This window comes from Bombina bombina, chromosome 10 (genome assembly GCF_027579735.1).
Source record: "Bombina bombina isolate aBomBom1 chromosome 10, aBomBom1.pri, whole genome shotgun sequence".
Lineage (NCBI taxonomy): Eukaryota > Metazoa > Chordata > Amphibia > Anura > Bombinatoridae > Bombina > Bombina bombina.
The window spans coordinates 164245661-164265329 of NC_069508.1; the positions used below are offsets into that span (position 1 = coordinate 164245661).

At 38.3% G+C, this 19669-nt stretch overlaps 1 protein-coding gene across 5 annotated transcripts in view; it reads right to left on the reverse strand.

Annotated features, from left to right (window-relative positions):
• The window catches only part of OSBPL9 (oxysterol binding protein like 9), a 253106-nt gene that overhangs the window by 48688 nt on the left and 184749 nt on the right, over nucleotides 1–19669 (reverse strand). For all 5 annotated transcript variants that reach the window (XM_053693485.1, XM_053693484.1, XM_053693488.1 and 2 more), the window contains 2 exons: nucleotides 11154–11313; nucleotides 6565–6677 (listed from right to left, as the gene is read on the reverse strand). In XM_053693485.1, the coding sequence (XP_053549460.1) occupies nucleotides 6565–6677; nucleotides 11154–11313 (273 nt within the window). The remainder of the gene's footprint in view (nucleotides 1–6564; nucleotides 6678–11153; nucleotides 11314–19669) is intronic.

A 19669-nucleotide genomic window follows, 5' to 3' on the forward strand; every position in this document is an offset into this window, starting at 1 on the left:
TATTTTGGTATATCACAGGTCAGAGCTCGTAGTCACAGTTAATATTGCGTTTAATCAGGTAATACTGTCATATGGTGTAGCATAAGTTAGAAGTATCAGTAGTGTTTATACAAGTCTTGGTGTCAGTTTGTTTATACAAACAAAATCTTTATTTATATTGTACTAATATTTGATACCAACTCTTAACGCTTTCGGATCATTGATCTTTGACAGTATCAGTCCGTGTTTATGCTTACACTCTAACAGGCTGGATTAAACTACAGTGTGAAACAATTTGGTGTTTTGGTGTCAAACATTTATGTTACAATGTTGCTGTAACCAGCTTAATGATACAATTTTAAGACTTTGTAAATATGTCAAGATTAGACTCGCCCAGTGAGAAAATAATGCACGTTTTTACGTTTCTATTTCTGGTTATATTAACAGAGACACAATTATTATGCTGTTCTTGAAATTGAGCTACACTGAATGTTAGCGTCTATGTTTTACCACGGTTAAACATACATAATGTGGGTTTAAGGTTGCTGTAAACTTTCTTGTTCTTTGATCATGTTATTTTGCCGGTATATTTCCGGTTCATTAGTTACAACCAATAAGGTACTATACGTGTTGTAGGTTAATTTAGCGACATGTATTCAGCAGTTAGTTTTTTGTTTTTATTTTCCTAAGCAATCTGTTATTATGCCGGTATATGTCCGGTCTACTTATTGCACACAGGAAAATATTTAGGGTTAATTTAACCACGTGAATTTATAACTAACTATTAAATGTAATAGCAGTATCAAAAATTATAACCACTTGTGTAATGGTAATAGCTCAGATGAAAGTACGCTGACAAACTAGCTCACTGATATTAGAAATTAATAAGAGCGCTGAAACTGGCATTATCGTTGCCGCTTAATGCGGTCCCAGTGTTTCAGCTGTACTTAGTAACAAACTGACTGTAGAGATCAGCGGTCTGTGATAAATAGATAAGGCTAGTAAATTTACTATTCTCAAAATTATATAAGATTTGCCCGCCTGTGCAGGCCAACAGTTTTAGGTTTGAATTAAAATAAATAGAGCTCCCCTAAGCTCTATAACCCCCTGACGCGTTTCGCCCGTATAGGGCTTTTTGAAAGGCCTTTGAAAAAGCCCTATACGGGCAAAACGCGTCAGGGGGTTATAGAGCTTAGGGGAGCTCTATTTATTTTAATTCAAACCTAAAACTGTTGGCCTGCACAGGCGGGCAAATCTTATATAATTTTGAGAATAGTAAATTTACTAGCCTTATCTATTTATTTGTTGTGACTACCGCAACCCACAGACCGCTGATCTCTACAGTCAGTTTGTTACTAAGTACAGCTGAAACACTGGGACCGCATTAAGTGGCAACGATATTGCCAGTTTCAGCACTCTTATTAATTTCTAATATCAGTGAGCTAGTTTGTCAGCGTACTTTCATCTGAGCTATTACCATTACACAAGTGGTTATAATTTTTGATACTGCATTTAATAGTTAGTTATAAACTCACGTGGTTAAATTAACCCTAAGTATTTTCCTGTATGCAATAAGTAGACCGGACATATACCGGCATAATAACAGATTGCTTAGGAAAATAAAAACAAAAAACTAACTGCTGAATACATGTCGCTAAATTAACCTACAACACGTATAGTACCTTATTGGTTGTAACTAATGAACCGGAAATATAGCGGCAAAATAACATGATCAAAGAACAAGAAAGTTTACAGCAACCTTAAACCCACATTATGTATGTTTAACCGTGGTAAAAAACATAAGACGCTAACATTCAGTGTAGCTCAATTTCAAAAACAGCATAATAATTGTGTCTCTGTTAATATAACCAGAAATAGAAACGTAAAAACGTGCATTATTTTCTCACTGGGCGAGTCTAATCTTGACATATTTACAAAGTCTTAAAATTGTATCATTAAGATGGTTACAGCAACATTGTAACATAAATGTTTGACACCAAAACACCAAATTGTTTCACACTGTAGTTTAATCCAGCCTGTTGTTAAGAGTGTAAGCATAAACACGGACTGATACTGTCAAAGATCAGTGATCCGAAAGCGTTAAGAGTTGGTATCAAATATTAGTACAATATAAATAAAGATTTTGTTTGTATAAACAAACTGACACCAAGACTTGTATAAACACTACTGATACTTCTAACTTATGCTACACCATATGACACTATTACCTGATTAAACGCAATATTAACTGTGACTACGAGCTCTGACCTGTGATATACCAAAATAAAAAATAACAAAACTGCAATATAACATAAAGCCTAAGTTTACAAAGTATCAGATACTATCAAAATATCTTTAAACACAGTTGGGAGACCTAATGGTTGAAAGCAATACCTTACAATCCCTCTATGATAACTCCCAGATACCCTATGATACTGTAATTCTAGGCACACAACTATATTAAGATTGCTACATAGATCTTTTCAGTTCTGTGTAGTAACTCGATTTACGATACTATCTAACTACCCTAACAATGGTTAATTAATAGACACATACTTTTTTATTTCTGTAGAGATATAGATACTTATCTACCAGTGACCTAATTTCTATTGGGATCCCCATTCAGTGGTCTTGGAGGTAGTAAACCTACCTGTGCACTTTCCTACCATTACTATATACACATCAAAGGCTAATTATATATATTGGAAAGGGGCCTCCAGTTCTTTGGTTGGTTTTAATTTGAATCCTTATTTTAAGAATTTTATTAAGTTATGTTTTAATTTTCCCAATCTCTCTACAAATAAGTCCTGGCATAGATTGCTATATGTGCAGTCTTTTGGGAGGTTCTTTCCTCTCTATTGTTCAGTATATTACACACTGCACAGCACCACTTTTCTGCTACAATTATTACTGAAGACATAATCTATGTATTGTGTCAGCTGACTTTAATATAGAAAAGCTTGCCATTGTGGTGAAACTGTATTTGTATTGTGGTTCACAATCTTTATATTACTATTTATATTACTAGGTATATTTATATCACTAGGTATATTACTAGGTATATTTATATTACTAGGTATATTTATATTACTAGGTATATTTATATTACTAGGTATATTTATATTACTAGGTATCTTTATATTACTATTTATATCACTAGGTATATTTATATTACTAAGTATACTTATATTACTAGGTATATTTATATTGCTATTTATATAACTAGGTATCTTTATATTACTAGGTATCTTTATATTACTATTTATATTACTAGCTATATTTATATCACTAGGTAGGTGAATATCTCATTAGTAATTAAGATGATCCGTGGACTCATCGTGTAAAAAAAGAAATAAATTTATCAGGTAAGCATAAATTTTCTTTTATATTGCTAGGTATATTTATATTACTAGGTATATTTATATTGTTATTCATATCACAGAATATAAACTTTAGCCGTTTAAAACTTAAAGGTCATTATAAATTTGATATTTATTATCTGTATTTTATAGATGAATATTAGTTGATCGATAAATACTGTGTATTTCTATTGCAAAGGAAAATGTTTTAATCCAAGTTTGAAATTTCACCTTCCAGAAGGGTGGAGTCTGTATAGCTTAAAAATAGCCGAAGGAAACGTCACTTCACAAAGCCCTGAGGAAACCCTGTCTCCCTAGTGACGAGGGGGTGAAACGCGCGTCGGCAATTGTCTGGCAGCTCCATGTGACTCGACACGCTTGCTTGTGGATCGTGTGCGGAAAAGTTTGTGTATACAAAAAAAAAACCTGTGAGTCTTAACGAGTCTATTCTCCCGGGTAGATGTCTCAAAGGATATGGACATTATTCTGATGATTCATGCAGCGGATTGCTTGCTCCAACAGCATAAGTTCATTCACGCAAAGTGGAAAGAGGAGTGGGGAAGCCCGGCAAGCAATCAGGTGTAGTTGACAGAGGAATACTGCCACATACACGTTGTATCCTCCTGCATCTTTGCTTTTGTGTCAATACTGTGTTGACTAAATTTGCTTCTACTACAATCTAAATAACTGTTGGGGACTTACACTAAACGGGTGCAGTTGACAGAGGGATACTTTTACTAAAATAAGATATCCTCCTGCATCTTTGTCCGTGTTATTGCCATTTCTACATGCTGCAATATTAACATCTATGCTTCATATGCTTAACCATTTGCTTCATATCCACATATGCTTTTGATTTAAGATGTTCAACATAACCTGCTACAAATTCTACTCTTGGTTATAAAGGACGTTTGATATCTACAAAGAGACTATTTAGTCTACCTGGTTCTAAATTTTTGATATCATTATAATTGCTGTTTATGTTGGTCTTGATATAACTGAAAATACTCGCTTGTTCCGCTCTCCACGTTATACCCTATATATGTGTAGATTCTTTGAATGTAGGCTATGTTACGTTAAGCTTTGATTGAATATACTAATGTATGGTATTTATTTTTACCCTCATTAAGGATATGGATGTCCATGCACATATGTATTATTTTAGATGCTCAGTTATATTAAAACCTGTTTAGGTCTGCGCATATTCTGTGAAATTACATTTTTGTGCTGGGACACCTTATGATCCACAGTTCATCACCATATATTTGGGTACATCTACTACAATATACGTAAATGCATGTCTTTTCACATGGACTGGTCCCCATTTATTTTTGTTAATATGTATATATTGGATACTATATATTTCTTTATTTTAACATAGTATTTACAACATCCATATGCTTTTGGATGCTGTCTTTTTATGGGCCTGAGCCTAGCATGGTGTGGGAATAAAAATACCTCTTTTTTCATTCATTATTTGTGTTGTTAATTTTTCTATATCTAAGAGAGTGCTGAATTCCCAGTCTTTGATGGGGGTTTTATCGTAACCTCTACCTCTTCTTGATTTATTGTTGATAAATATTTAATGGGTCTGCACCATATTTACTAAATTTTGACCTTCTCACTAAATTTCTATATGAGTTGGTTTTGTATGTATATTTAAGGAAAACCTTTTATACCTTTACAACACTATATAAAATTATAGCAGTGTTTCCATCCACTTTCTTTATAATTGAATATTTATATTACTAGGTATATTTATATTGCTATTCATATAACAAGGTATATTTATATTACAATTTATATAACTATTTATATAACTAGATATATTTATATAACTAGATATATTTATATCACTAAGTATATTTATATTACTAGGTATAACTAGGTATATTTATATTACTAGGTATATTTATATAACTATTTATATTACTAGGTATATTTATATAACTATTTATTTTACTAGGTATATTTATATAACTATTTATATTAATAGGTTACTAGGTATATTTATATTACTAGGTATATTTATACAGCTCTGCAGGTTGAGACCGGCACCGGGTAATGCCCTCCTGGGCTCTGATGCACAGTGGACCGGTTGGCGACCTTCAGCCCCACAATACAAAAAATGCAAAACTCCACAGCACCAGATATAGATGAAAATCTTCTTTATTTAAATGTTAAAAGCATACAAAGAACAGGCATGCGACGTTTCGAGACCGTGGTATGCATGATTAAGAGACCACGGTCTCGAAACGTCGCATACCTGTTCTTTGTATGCTTTTAACATTTAAATAAAGAAGATTTTCATCTATATCTGGTGCTGTGGAGTTTTTTCATTTTTGTACTAGGTATGTTTATATTACTATTTATATTACTAGGTATATTTATATTGCAATTAATATCACTAGGTATATGTATATAACTATTTACATTACTAGGTATATGTTTATAACAATTAACCCTTTAAGGACACAGCTTTCAGTTTGCTCAATTGTTTTATGACGGAAAAATTCCGTCATATGTCCTTAAGAGGTTAATATAACTAGGTATATTTATATTACTATTTATATAACTATTTATATTACTAGGTATATTTATATAACTATTTATATAACTAGGTATATTTATATTACTAGGTATATTTATATTGCTAGGTATATTTATATTGCTAGGTATATTTATATTGCTAGGTATATTTATATTACTAGGTATATTTATATTGCTAGGTATATTTATATTGCTAGGTATATTTATATTGCTAGGTATATTTATATTGCTAGGTATATTTATATTGCTAGGTATATTTATATTGCTAGGTATATTTATATTGCTAGGTATATTTATATTGCTAGGTATATTTATATTGCTAGGTATATTTATATTGCTAGGTATATTTATATTGCTAGGTATATTTATATGACATAATTTGGGATCTAGTTGATCACATCTGGTGAGCCAATGACAAGAAGCATGTGTGTCCAGCCACCAAACAGCAGCTAGCTCCCAGTAGTGCATTGTCAAGTAAATTAGATAACAGAAGTAAATTAGAAAGTTGTTTAACAGTAAATGCTTTGCCTGAATCATGAAAGGAAAATGTTGGGTTTTACGTTAATGTAAAATTAGGAGAATACATTTTACAATACACGGTTTCCATAAATACCAGAGAGACTGACTGTGACGCTCCCTTCACTTTCTCAGCATGTGTATGATTTCCTGCACTTACCGGCATCATTTGTGCCATTAGACATGGAGGAGTTTAGGGACTCTGTAGTGTCCGGTCTTCTCAGACTGGTGCCTGTGCTGCTGTGGCTTAGGGCGGCTGCAGACTCTGAAGGGCTAGAAATAAATACAATTTAAAAAAAGTGTCAGAAATCATCACACAAACCCGAGATCTAAGACACACTGAGCCCTGACTATGCTGTTCCCCCTACATATGCCCCCATAACCCCCTTCTGTGCCCTATACAACTTACCCACAAAGCCCCCAACCTGATCTTTAACCCCATACTGTGCCCCTTATACACCTCACCTACATATGCCCTCACCCTGATCTATAACCCCATTTTTCCCCCTATACACAGCACCTACATATGCCCTCACCCTGATCTATAATCCCATTCTGCGCCCTATACACCTCACCTACATATGCTCCCACCCTGATCTTTAACCCCATTCTGTGCCCTACACACCTTGCCTACATATGCCCTCACCCTGATCTATAACCCCATTCTGCGCCCTATACACCTCACCTACATATGCTCCCACCCTGATCTTTAACCCCATTCTGTGCCCTACACACCTCGCCTACATATGCCCTCACCCTGATCTATAACCCCATTCTGTGCCCCTATACACAGCACCTACATATGCCCTCACCCTGATCTATAACCTTATTCTGTGCCCCTATACACAGCACCTACATATGCCCTCACCCTGATCTATAACCCCATTCTGTGCCCTATAACACCAAGCGAAGGACATGCACCGAGGCACCTCATGCTAACGCTTACTGTAACCCTAAACTGTAGTCGTAAATCAAAGCAGGGCTGTCTCTAAGTACCACTCATGCAGAGCCTCAATCTCCAGAAGAAAGTCCTGGGCTCCCCTCTGCTCCTCTCACCATTAGTTTGTGTTACCACTCTGTACCTCTTGCGCCAAGTTTATAACCTCAATTTATAGCCCTCACATTGATCTCACAATTCCTGTTTACTTCCTTTATATTTAACCAAGAGGTCCCAAATATACCCATCACACAGAGCTCCCATCAGAGTCTATTATACTGACCAACCGGCTAAAGTTTAAGCCAATATTAGTGACGCAAACCCCAAATTTTTTCTTTCACGATTCAGAAGAGCATCCAATTTTAAGCAAATTTCTAATTTAATCCTATTATACATTTTCTTAGTTCTCTTGCTAACTTTATTTGAAAAAGCATGAATGTAAGCATAGGAGCAAGGCCAAAAATCAGCCGGCTTCCAAGCTTTACATTCCTGCTTTTTCAAATAAAGATAGCAAGAGAACAAAGACAAATTGACAATAGGAGTAAATTAGAAAGTTTCATGAAATAAACAAATTGGGTTTTGTGTCCTTTAACCTTTTGGGCCAAATGGACGTAGATGTACATCATGTACTACACAGCTCATTGTACCGCATAATGTAGATATACGTCCATAATGCTGAAAGGCCATGCAGGGTTAGAGAGTTGTTTGGGAGGAATCAGGGAGGTGGGAGGGTTGAGTAGGGATCACTACACAAAAAAAAAGGCTGTAATCTGCATACTGGCAGTCTATCTGGTGGCAAGGTGTGTGGGGGAGGGAAGAGCTGTTTGAGAGGGATCAGGGTGGTGGGAGTTTTCAGGTGATAGGGGGCTTTTGTTTTCTCTACATATTTCCTTGGGGAGATCTACCATACTCTGAAAAGGAAAGATCATACATCTGAGGGGCAGAAGGAACACCGACTCCTGCAAGGCACTTGAAAACTCCACCATACACCCAGAGGGAAGTCGACTACCATAATATTATTCCTCTGCAGTGCAAATATCTTACCTCATAGGATTGAGGTTTTATCCTGTAAGCGAGAATTTCAGCTATATTCACAGGACTGTAATCATATATAATATATACTAATTTGAATGTGTTAGCCCCTGGGTCCATTAACCCATGTCAAACACTAATTATTTGGTTATGTGTGTACATTTTTGAGAGCTTACTTTTACTCTAGAAATTCACTATCATCATTATATACATTGTACTTATCCTATTGGAATAACAGAAACAGTGCTAATCATTCTCTCTCTCAGGTAAATTTCCGTTTAAATGAAAAGCAAAAATGCTAAGAATTCTTCAGCATTTTGTATTTCCCAGTAGTGAAGAGATTAAGCTAAAATTAGCTAATGTTAAATTTATCCATGCTTATCGCACAAATGATCATTAAATACATTTATGTAAAATGATGCAATTTGTGCTTTGGATAGTAGAACACGTCATAATTTTGCAAGTTATTACACTGCCCCCACCCGGATACCTCATAATGTCACCAGCTTGGCAAAATTTTCTGTGGAGAACACTGCAAAGTGCAGCCATACCGCGAGAGCACTATGCGCAGCCATACCGCGAGAGCACTATGCGCAGCCATACCGCGAGAGCACTATGCGCAGCCATACCGCGAGAGCACTATGCGCAGCCATACCGCGAGAGCACTATGTGCAGCCATACCGCGAGAGCACTATGTGCAGCCATACCGCGAGAGCACTATGCGCAGCCATACCGCGAGAGCACTATGCGCAGCCATACCGCAAGAGCACTATGCGCAGCCATACCGCAAGAGCACTATGCGCAGCAATACCGCGAGAGCACTATGCGCAGCCATACCGCGAGAGCACTATGCGCAGCCATACCGCGAGAGCACTATGTGCAGCCATACCACAAGAGCACTATGCGCAGCCATACCAAGTAATAGAACACAGAATCACATTGTAAGAGACAAGGAGCCAAATAAGTAAACAGAACAAGCTGTCATGGAATGGAGCTCTCTATGTTTTGCCAGATATGAGATGCAATAATTGATAATTAGAATCAAATTAAGATACATGAAGACACTGAGGCCCAGGATGTCTGTGGGCAGATGCAGTCTGTCGCCAAAAAAGCATCAGTGAGTCGTGTATTTTGCCCCCCCATAAGAACGGAGCATACTGTGCTAAATTGTTCTGTTTGTTTTAGTTACCTAATGAATGAGAAAAGATTTAGCTACAAATATAACTATGGTGAGAATGTCTCAGAACTTGCAACGATCACTAGACCAGGTGATATTGTTGTCTTTTTATATTTGTTCTGCAACTTTAAAACGATGTAAAAAAACTGCAGCTATGTAAAGCTTCCGTTTTGTAAGTTAACCCAAAGTGCAAGGTACAGCTGCCAAAAGGCAGTAAACATCACTAATTTGTGACAGTGCACTGCTTCTATCACATGATCAAATACGTGAGATACCAGATGGCGGCGCCCAGTCTAAAGATGCAGAGCTTTACCAACTGGCTTCTGTAATGGGTTAAATAATAAAATTACTTCAAAGAGAGCTCCAGGTATAAGAGGAGAAACAAGCATGGCGAGTATCAACCATGTTACTGAATTTTTAGCCAGGAGTTTAATGTCCCTTTAAAGTAAATATCAGTACATAAAATAGTGCAGAGCTAGCATTTATATTCTGCGGGATGTTAGCCTACCCTGAAGACAAGAGAAGTCAATGCGCCTGGAATACATTCTTAAATATAAACAAATTCTCAGAAACGTATAGTGTCAATATAATATATAATCTATAAAAGAGTAACTGGTGCAAAGTTACAATGACACAGTCTATCCCATTTAATAAATGATGATCAAACCTGATGTAGTGTAAGTGTAATATATGATAAATGTATGAGATATCAATAGGTATTAAAAGGAGTCAATATAGAGACTATTAAGCATGGACAATTTCCTCTGGGAGACCTTTTTGTGCATAGCTGTGTTCTTCCATAGATATTAGCTACTTATTTCTAATAGAAACTGTGGGCTGCCTCCCACATGTGTATATAGCCCAGTTTTTCATAAACCCTCCCCCCCCCAGCATCTCCCAGGTGCTCATGGGAACAGAGACAAAATAAGTTGTGTTATCAGGTAGCAAAGGAGCAAGTAGTTTAATATTAATTCTACACTGGAAGAAGCAGATAAAACAAACATTCCGAGGTTCAATAAGAGTTGTACTGTGTGTGCCTGTTCTTGCCCCTATCCCCCAGTATATTGAGTCAGAATAAATGGTATTGCAACATCAACAGACCACAGACGGAAGGTCAATATCTCAGACGGCTGAGCACTGCCACTACAGTTAGATGTGATTGGGCTGTTGGGTGACCCGATAATATCTATGGGTTGGGGGAGGGGGGTGAAGTCTAGCACAAATGCTACAGATTACATACAGTCGGTACTTACAGCATAACACAGCTCTGAGTATTTTGGTTACTAACCCAACTTGATACAAGTCACATCTGGCCACCCCTCCCTCCCAATAAACATGTCTAAATATTTATGACTGTTTCTAATAAATCGTATGCTCTATTAAATACTCTACAAAACCTGAACACTTAGCAGGAGAGCCCAAGTGCTGCCTGTAAAAGAGTAAGACATTTCCAACTCTAGTCCTTAGCAACTAAAAAGGATTTAGATGAGTTTATGAATATTTTAGGTTGCCTGAAGAGAATACTCCCCATTAAGGGAACAAACAGATGTAGCACCACTCACTAAACAGTCAGTAGGGTTCCCAGGGCGGGGGCAGCACTTACTCTATGCCTCGCTTTGGAGAGGTGCTGCTCTGATAAAACTCATCTGCATCATAAAACTCGTCCTCACTGCTGGAATACGAGAAGTCTGGGACGGTGTTAGGAGACAGATTGACATGGCTGGGTGATGTCAAGCTGCTGCTGGGAGCAGAATGGCCACTTCCTAGAATGATATAAAAAAAGAGAGAGAGGGGGCGCCCTAAGTGTAAGAGAGGGGATGTGACCAAATAAATCTATACTTATATATCTATATATTAAGTACTTGTGTTAAAGATTGGTACTAGCAAATCTGAAAAATACTAGTGAAAAATCAGTATAATATGCTGTGTATACCAATATCAATGTGATTAGAGAGTGGTAAATAATACAATGTGCAATATTATGCGGTGAAAATTAGTGACAATGTAATACAAAGTGATACAAATAATATACAATCATACAAACACAATGGTAATAAAGTGAAAGTCTCTATTGGGATGGGAGGCAGCTATCTGTGATGATCCAGGCCAGGATCCAGGAGCGGCAATCTATGAAAAGAGAAAACAGAAGCGCCACATGGCCCAATATTGTTTGTTCAGAGATGGATAAATCTTAAGGTGATGAGTAAACTCACGTTTAGTAGAGCACCTCAATTAGTGCTAGATATATGGTCTGGGATCTATTAGGTCACCCAGAAGACCAACCTCCTGCACAGGAACTGATGTCTATATAGGCGAGAGGGAAACACAGGTGCCAATATGGCCTAGTATTGCTGTTGCAAGGTGTCAATACAAGCAAAGAGAGGAATAATACTCACAAAGTGTGAAGCACCTCTTGTGGTGCTATAGAGGAATGAATGGGTCAATTCAGTCACCCAACAGACTTCTAGCCAGAGATACAAATGGATCCAAAGGTGTAAAGGATCCCACAACTGGTCCAGAAAAGCGAATATTCCTCCAGAGAGGGATAAAAGATATATGTCCCAAAGAAAAATGCAGCAAGTGTTCAAAATATTAAAAAGTGATTTTAATAAAAATTATAAAAATAACAGGCAACGCGTTTCTCAGCAGATAGCTGTTTCATCAGGCTTCATCGATGAAGCCTGATGAAACAGCTATCTGCTGAGAAACGCGTTGCCTGTTATTTTTATAATTTTTATTAAAATCACTTTTTAATATTTTGAACACTTGCTGCATTTTTCTTTGGGACATATATCTTTTATCCCTCTCTGGAGGAATATTCGCTTTTCTGGACCAGTTGTGGGATCCTTTACACCTTTGGATCCATTTGTATCTCTGGCTAGAAGTCTGTTGGGTGACTGAATTGACCCCTTCATGCCTCTATAGCACCACAAGAGGTGCTTCACACTTTGTGAGTATTATTCCTCTCTTTGCTTGTATTGACACCTTGCAACAGCAATACTAGGCCATATTGGCACCTGTGTTTCCCTCTCGCCTATATAGACATCAGTTCCTGTGCAGGAGGTTGGTCTTCTGGGTGACCTAATAGATCCCAGACCGTATATCTAGCACTAATTGAGGTGCTCTACTAAACGTGAGTTTACTCATCACCTTAAGATTTATCCATCTCTGAACAAACAATATTGGGCCATGTGGCGCTTCTGTTTTCTCTTTTCCTAGAATGATATAACAACAATCACAATAATGTTATCTTTGTCCTGATTAGTTACTAAATAAAAGCAGTACCATAACTTGTCTTTCACTGAATTGTAAACACGGCAAATGTAAAGTTCACACTGAATTTCTTATATATTACGGCCTGCAAAGTAATGTGACTGTAGCTTCTGTTATTAAACCTGTTGTTTTAAATGTATTTAATCATTGACAGCTGCAGATTGTAACAACTGTCTTAAAAAAAAAAAAAAAGTAAATCATTACTGAGGTCGTTCACTACAAAATTCAAACAAAACAAATTATGTAAAGTTTAAAAGAAAAATGTTATGTCACATGCAGAAGAGTTCCTTTGTGCCATATTACATTTTCTCCCCAGAACCTAGATATCGGGTGCACCACCTGTCGGATTTTACTGATCACCCAGTTCATTTTGTTTAGCCAATATTGAGCTAAAATTAGCTAATATTAAAAATGTTAATTTTTTTATGGCATAAATTATCAAATATATTTATGTTAAATTATGCAGTTGTTTTTTGCTTCGATATCCTTTGTGCTTTATATTATAATAGAAAATATTACACTGTCCCCACCTGGCTACATGTTTACCATAAAAAAAAAAAACGGGCGACTGTCTGGTGTTGGCCTGCTGGCCCCCTATTTGGGTAAGAATAAAATATTTGTTGTCTAAAAATAAAAGAGCTAACTCATTAATGTCTTAAGAGGATGACCTAGAAATTTCACAATTAAAGGGACAGTAAACACCAGAATTTTTGTTGTTTAAAAAAGGTAGATAATCCTTTTATTACCCATTCCCCAGTTTTGCATAACCAATACACAGTTATAATACAGGTTTTACCTCTGTGATTACCTTGTATCTATGCCTCTTCAAACTGCCCCCTTATTTCAGTTCTTTTGACAGACTTGCATTTTTAGCCAATCAGTGCTGACTCCTAGGAGCTTCACGTGCCTGAGCTCAATGTTATCTATGTGAAACACATGAACTAACGCCTCTAGTGGTGAAAAACTGTCAAAATGCTTTCAGATTAGAGGCAGCCTTCAAGGTCTAAGAAATTAGCATATGAACCTCCTAGGTTTAGCCTTCAACTAAGAATACCAAGAGAACAAAGCAAAATTTGTAATAAAAGTAAATTGGAAAGTTGTTTAAAATGACACGCCCTATTTAAATTATTAAAGTTTTTTTTTACTTGACTGTCCCTTTAATATCTGCAATTAAGTGTATTTGCCAGAATTTTTTTTTATCCATTAAGCTTGAGAGGTTCATACAAGATCATTTGTGTATAGAGACCGCTTGTAAACACATTGCACTAGATTAACACAATTTATTGCTTTATGCTTAGACATTTATTAAAAGGAGCACTAAAGACAGAAGACAAAAACATATACACTTTTAGAAAATGTTAACAGAATAAATATGGGTTGTGTGCCTCATTTCTATGTTTCTTGTAACATTTTATTGTCACACTAACAAACACAGAGGAACTTGGAAAATGCATCTAAAGTAGCAGACCTTGTTAACCAGGGGCTACAGCTGTTGAGATCATTCAATACATCGATATACATATAGCCCTCCATAGCTCCTAAGTGTGATATAAATGTGTTCACTCCTGTGTAAAGCTGTAAGGCAAGAGGAAAAAGAATTCTCTGAAAAAAGTAACTGCCTTTTTTTAAATGTACTAGATCTTCCAAATAGACACTAGTAAGGTGCAAGAACATCTAAAACCTACACCATTATATCTTCTCAAGCACCTAAGCCCTCTGAAAGGACGGAAGAGATACCTAAAAAAAAAGCCTGTAGAGGAAACCAAATTAAAAATGTCAATTTCCTAATTTTAAGGAAAATGACAACTGCTTTGTAGCAGAGTTTGCTCAAATTGATTTATAGCAGAACATTTAGCCTAAAGCATAAAAAGCATACAAGAGCCAGATAGGGCCGTTTAACCCTTGTAAGGGTTGCCATGTCCCTTAGCCTAATTATGCTAAATACTGTGATATCCTGTCATATATAATGAAAAACAGAATTTATGCTTACCTGATAAATTACTTTCTCCAACGGTGTGTCCGGTCCACGGCGTCATCCTTACTTGTGGGATATTCTCTTCCCCAACAGGAAATGGCAAAGAGCCCAGCAAAGCTGGTCACATGATCCCTCCTAGGCTCCGCCTTCCCCAGTCATTCGACCGACGTAAAGGAGGAATATGCATAGGAGAAATCATATGATACCGTGGTGACTGTAGTTAGAGAAAATAATTCATCAGACCTGATTAAAAAACCAGGGCGGGCCGTGGACCGGACACACCGTTGGAGAAAGTAATTTATCAGGTAAGCATAAATTCTGTTTTCTCCAACATAGGTGTGTCCGGTCCACGGCGTCATCCTTACTTGTGGGAACCAATACCAAAGCTTTAGGACACGGATGATGGGAGGGAGCAAATCAGGTCACCTAGATGGAAGGCACCACGGCTTGCAAAACCTTTCTCCCAAAAATAGCCTCAGAAGAAGCAAAAGTATCAAATTTGTAAAATTTGGTAAAAGTGTGCAGTGAAGACCAAGTCGCTGCCTTACATATCTGATCAACAGAAGCCTCGTTCTTGAAGGCCCATGTGGAAGCCACGGCCCTAGTGGAGTGAGCTGTGATTCTTTCAGGAGGCTGCCGTCCGGCAGTCTCATAAGCCAATCGGATGATGCTTTTAAGCCAAAAAGAGAGAGAGGTAGAAGTTGCTTTTTGACCTCTCCTTTTACCAGAATAAACAACAAACAAGGAAGATGTTTGTCTGAAATCCTTTGTAGCCTCTAAATAGAATTTTAGAGCACGAACTACATCCAAATTGTGCAACAAACGTTCCTTCTTTGAAACTGGATTCGGACACAAAGAAGGCACAACTATCTCCTGGTTAATATTTTTGTTAGAAACAACTTTCGGAAGAAAACCAGGTTTAGTACGCAAAACCACCTTATCTGCATGGAACACCAGATAAGGAGGAGAACACTGCAGAGCAGATAACTCTGAAACTCTTCTAGCAGAAGAAATTGCAACCAAAAACAAAACTTTCCAAGATAATAACATAATATCTACAGAATGTAAGGGTTCAAACGGAACCCCTTGAAGAACTGAAAGAACTAAATTGAGACTCCAAGGAGGAGTCAAAGGTTTGTAAACAGGCTTGATTCTAACCAGAGCCTGAACAAAAGCTTGAACATCTGGCACAGCCGCCAGCTTTTTGTGAAGTAAAACAGATAAAGCAGAAATCTGTCCCTTCAAAGAACTTGCAGATAATCCTTTCTCCAAACCCTCTTGTAGAAAGGATAGAATTTTAGGAATTTTTACCCTGTTCCATGGGAATCCTTTCGATTCGCACCAACAGATATATTTCTTCCATACTTTATGGTAAATTTTTCTAGTTACAGGCTTTCTAGCCTGAATAAGAGTATCAATGACAGAATCTGAGAACCCACGCTTTGATAAAATCAAGCGTTCAATCTCCAAGCAGTCAGTTGGAGTGAGGCCAGATTCGGATGTTCGAACGGACCTTGAACAAGAAGGTCCCGTCTCAAAGGTAGCTTCCATGGTGGAGCCGATGACATATTCACCAGGTCTGCATACCAAGTTCTGCGTGGCCACGCAGGAGCTATCAAGATCACCGAAGCCCTCTCCTGATTGATCCTGGCTACCAGCCTGGGAATGAGAGGAAACGGTGGGAATACATAGGCTAGGTTGAAGGTCCAAGGTGCTACTAGTGCATCTACTAGAGTCGCCTTGGGATCCCTGGATCTGGACCCGTAGCAAGGAACCTTGAAGTTCTGACGAGACGCCATCAGATCCATGTCTGGAATGCCCCATAATTGAGTTATGTGGGCAAAGATTTCCGGATGGAGTTCCCACTCCCCCGGATGAAATGTCTGACTCAGAAAATCCGCTTCCCAATTTTCCACTCCTGGGATGTGGATTGCAGACAAGTGGCAGGAGTGAATCTCCGCCCATTGAATTACTTTGGTCACTTCTTCCATCGCCAGGGAACTCCTTGTTCCCCCCTGATGGTTGATATATGCAACAGTCGTCATGTTGTCTGATTGAAACCTTATGAATTTGGCCTTTGCTAGTTGAGGCCAAGCCTTGAGAGCATTGAATATCGCTCTCAGTTCCAGAATGTTTATCGGGAGAAGAGATTCTTCCCGAGACCATAGACCCTGAGCTTTCAGGGAGTTCCAGACCGCGCCCCAGCCCACCAGACTGGCGTCGGTCGTGACAATGACCCACTCTGGTCTGCGGAAGCTCATCCCTTGAGACAGGTTGTCCAGGGTCAGCCACCAACGGAGTGAATCTCTGGTCCTCTGATCTACTTGGATCGTCGGGGACAAGTCTGTATAATCCCCATTCCACTGTCTGAGCATGCACAGTTGTAATGGTCTTAGATGAATCCGCGCAAAAGGAACTATGTCCATTGCCGCAACCATCAAACCTATTACTTCCATGCACTGCGCTATGGAAGGAAGAAGAACTGAATGAAGTACTTGACAAGAGCTTAGAAGTTTTGATTTTCTGGCCTCTGTCAGAAAAATCTTCATTTCTAAGGAGTCTATTATTGTTCCCAAGAAGGGAACTCTTGTTGACGGGAATAGAAAACTTTTTTCTACGTTCACTTTCCACCCGTGAGATCTGAGAAAGGCTAGGACAATGTCCGTATGAGCCTTTGCTTGTGGCAGAGACGACGCTTGAATTAGAATGTCGGCCAAGTAAGGTACTACTGCAATGCCCCTTGGCCTTAGTACCGCTAGAAGGGACCCTAGTACCTTTGTGAAAATTCTTGGAGCAGTGGTTAATCCGAATGGAAGTGCCACAAACTGGTAATGCTTGTCCAGAAAGACGAATCTTAGGAACCGATGATGTTCCTTGTGGATAGGAATATGTAGATACGCATCCTTTAAATCCACCGTGGTCATGAATTGACCTTCCTGGATGGTAGGAAGAATTGTCCGAATGGTTTCCATTTTGAACGATGGAACCCTGAGAAATTTGTTTAGGATCTTGAGATCCAAAATTGGCCTGAATGTTCCCTCTTTTTTGGGAACTATGAACAGATTGGAGTAAAACCCCATCCCTTGTTCTCCTAATGGAACAGGATGAATCACTCCCATTTTTAACAGGTCTTCTACACAATGTAAGAATGCCTGTCTTTTTATTTGGTCTGAAGACAATTGAGACCTGTGGAACCTTCCCCTTGGGGGTAGTTCCTTGAATTCCAGGAGATAACCTTGAGAAACTATTTCTAGCGCCCAAGGATCCTGAACATCTCTTACCCAAGCCTGAGCGAAGAGAGAGAGTCTGCCCCCCACCAGATCCGGTCCCGGATCGGGGGCCAGCATCTCATGCTGTTTTGGTAGCGGTAGCAGGCTTCTTGTCGGTCTCCAGGCTGGCTTGGTTTGAGAAGAATTACCCTCTTGCTTAGAGGATGTAGAATTTGAGGCTGGTCCGTTTCTGCGAAAGGGACAAAAATTTGTTTTACTTTTAGCCTTAAAAGACCTATCCTGAGGAAGGGCGTGGCCCTTTCCCCCAGTGATATCTGAAATAATCTCTTTCAAGTCAGGGCCAAACAGCGTTTTCCCCTTGAAAGGGATGTTAAGCAATCTATTCTTGGAGGACACATCCGCTGACCAAGACTTTAGCCAAAGCGCTCTGCGCGCCACAATAGCAAAACCTGAATTTTTCGCCGCTAATCTAGCTAATTGCAAAGTGGCGTCTAAGGTAAAAGAGTTAGCCAATTTAAGTGCTTGAACTCTGTCCATAACCTCCTCATAAGAAGATGCTTTATTGAGCGACTTTTCTAGTTCTTCGAACCAGAAACACGCTGCTGTAGTGACAGGAACAATGCATGAAATTGGTTGTAGAAGGTAACCTTGCTGAACAAACATCTTTTTAAGCAAACCCTCTAATTTTTTATCCATAGGATCTTTGAAAGCACAACTATCTTCTATAGGGATAGTGGTGCGTTTGTTTAGAGTAGAAACCGCCCCCTCGACCTTGGGGACTGTCTGCCATAAGTCCTTCCTGGGGTCGACCATAGGAAATAATTTCTTAAATATAGGGGGAGGGACAAAAGGTATGCCGGGCCTTTCCCATTCTTTATTTACAATGTCCGCCACCCGCTTGGGTATAGGAAAAGCTTCGGGGGGCACCGGGACCTCTAGGAACTTGTCCATCTTACATAATTTCTCTGGAATGACCAAATTGTCACAATCATCCAGAGTAGATAACACCTCCTTAAGCAGAGCGCGGAGATGTTCCAATTTAAATTTGAATGTAATAACGTCAGGTTCAGCTTGTTGAGAAATTTTTCCTGAATCTGAAATTTCTCCCTCAGACAAAACCTCCCTGGCCCCTTCAGACTGGTGTAAGGGCATATCAGAACCATTATCATCAGTGTCCTCATGCTCTTCAGTATCTAAAACAGAGCAGTCACGCTTTCGCTGATAAGTGGGCATTTTGGCTAAAATGTTTTTAATAGAATTATCCATTACAGCCGTTAATTGTTGCATAGTAAGGAGGATTGGCGCACTAGATGCACTAGGGACCTCCTGAGTGGGCAAGACTGGTGTAGACATGGAAGGAGATGATGCAGTACCATGCTTACTCCCCTCACTTAAGGAATCATTTTGGTTAACATTATTATCAGTGTCATCATTGTCCCTACTTTGTTTGTCACATTCATCACATATATTTAAATGGAGAGGAACCTTGGCTTCCGAACAAACAGAACATCGTCTATCTGATAGTTCAGACATGTTAATAGGCATAAACTTGATAACAAAGCACAAAAAACGTTTTAAAATAAAACCGTTACTGTCTCTTTAAATTTTAAACTGAACACACTTTATTACTGAATATGCGAA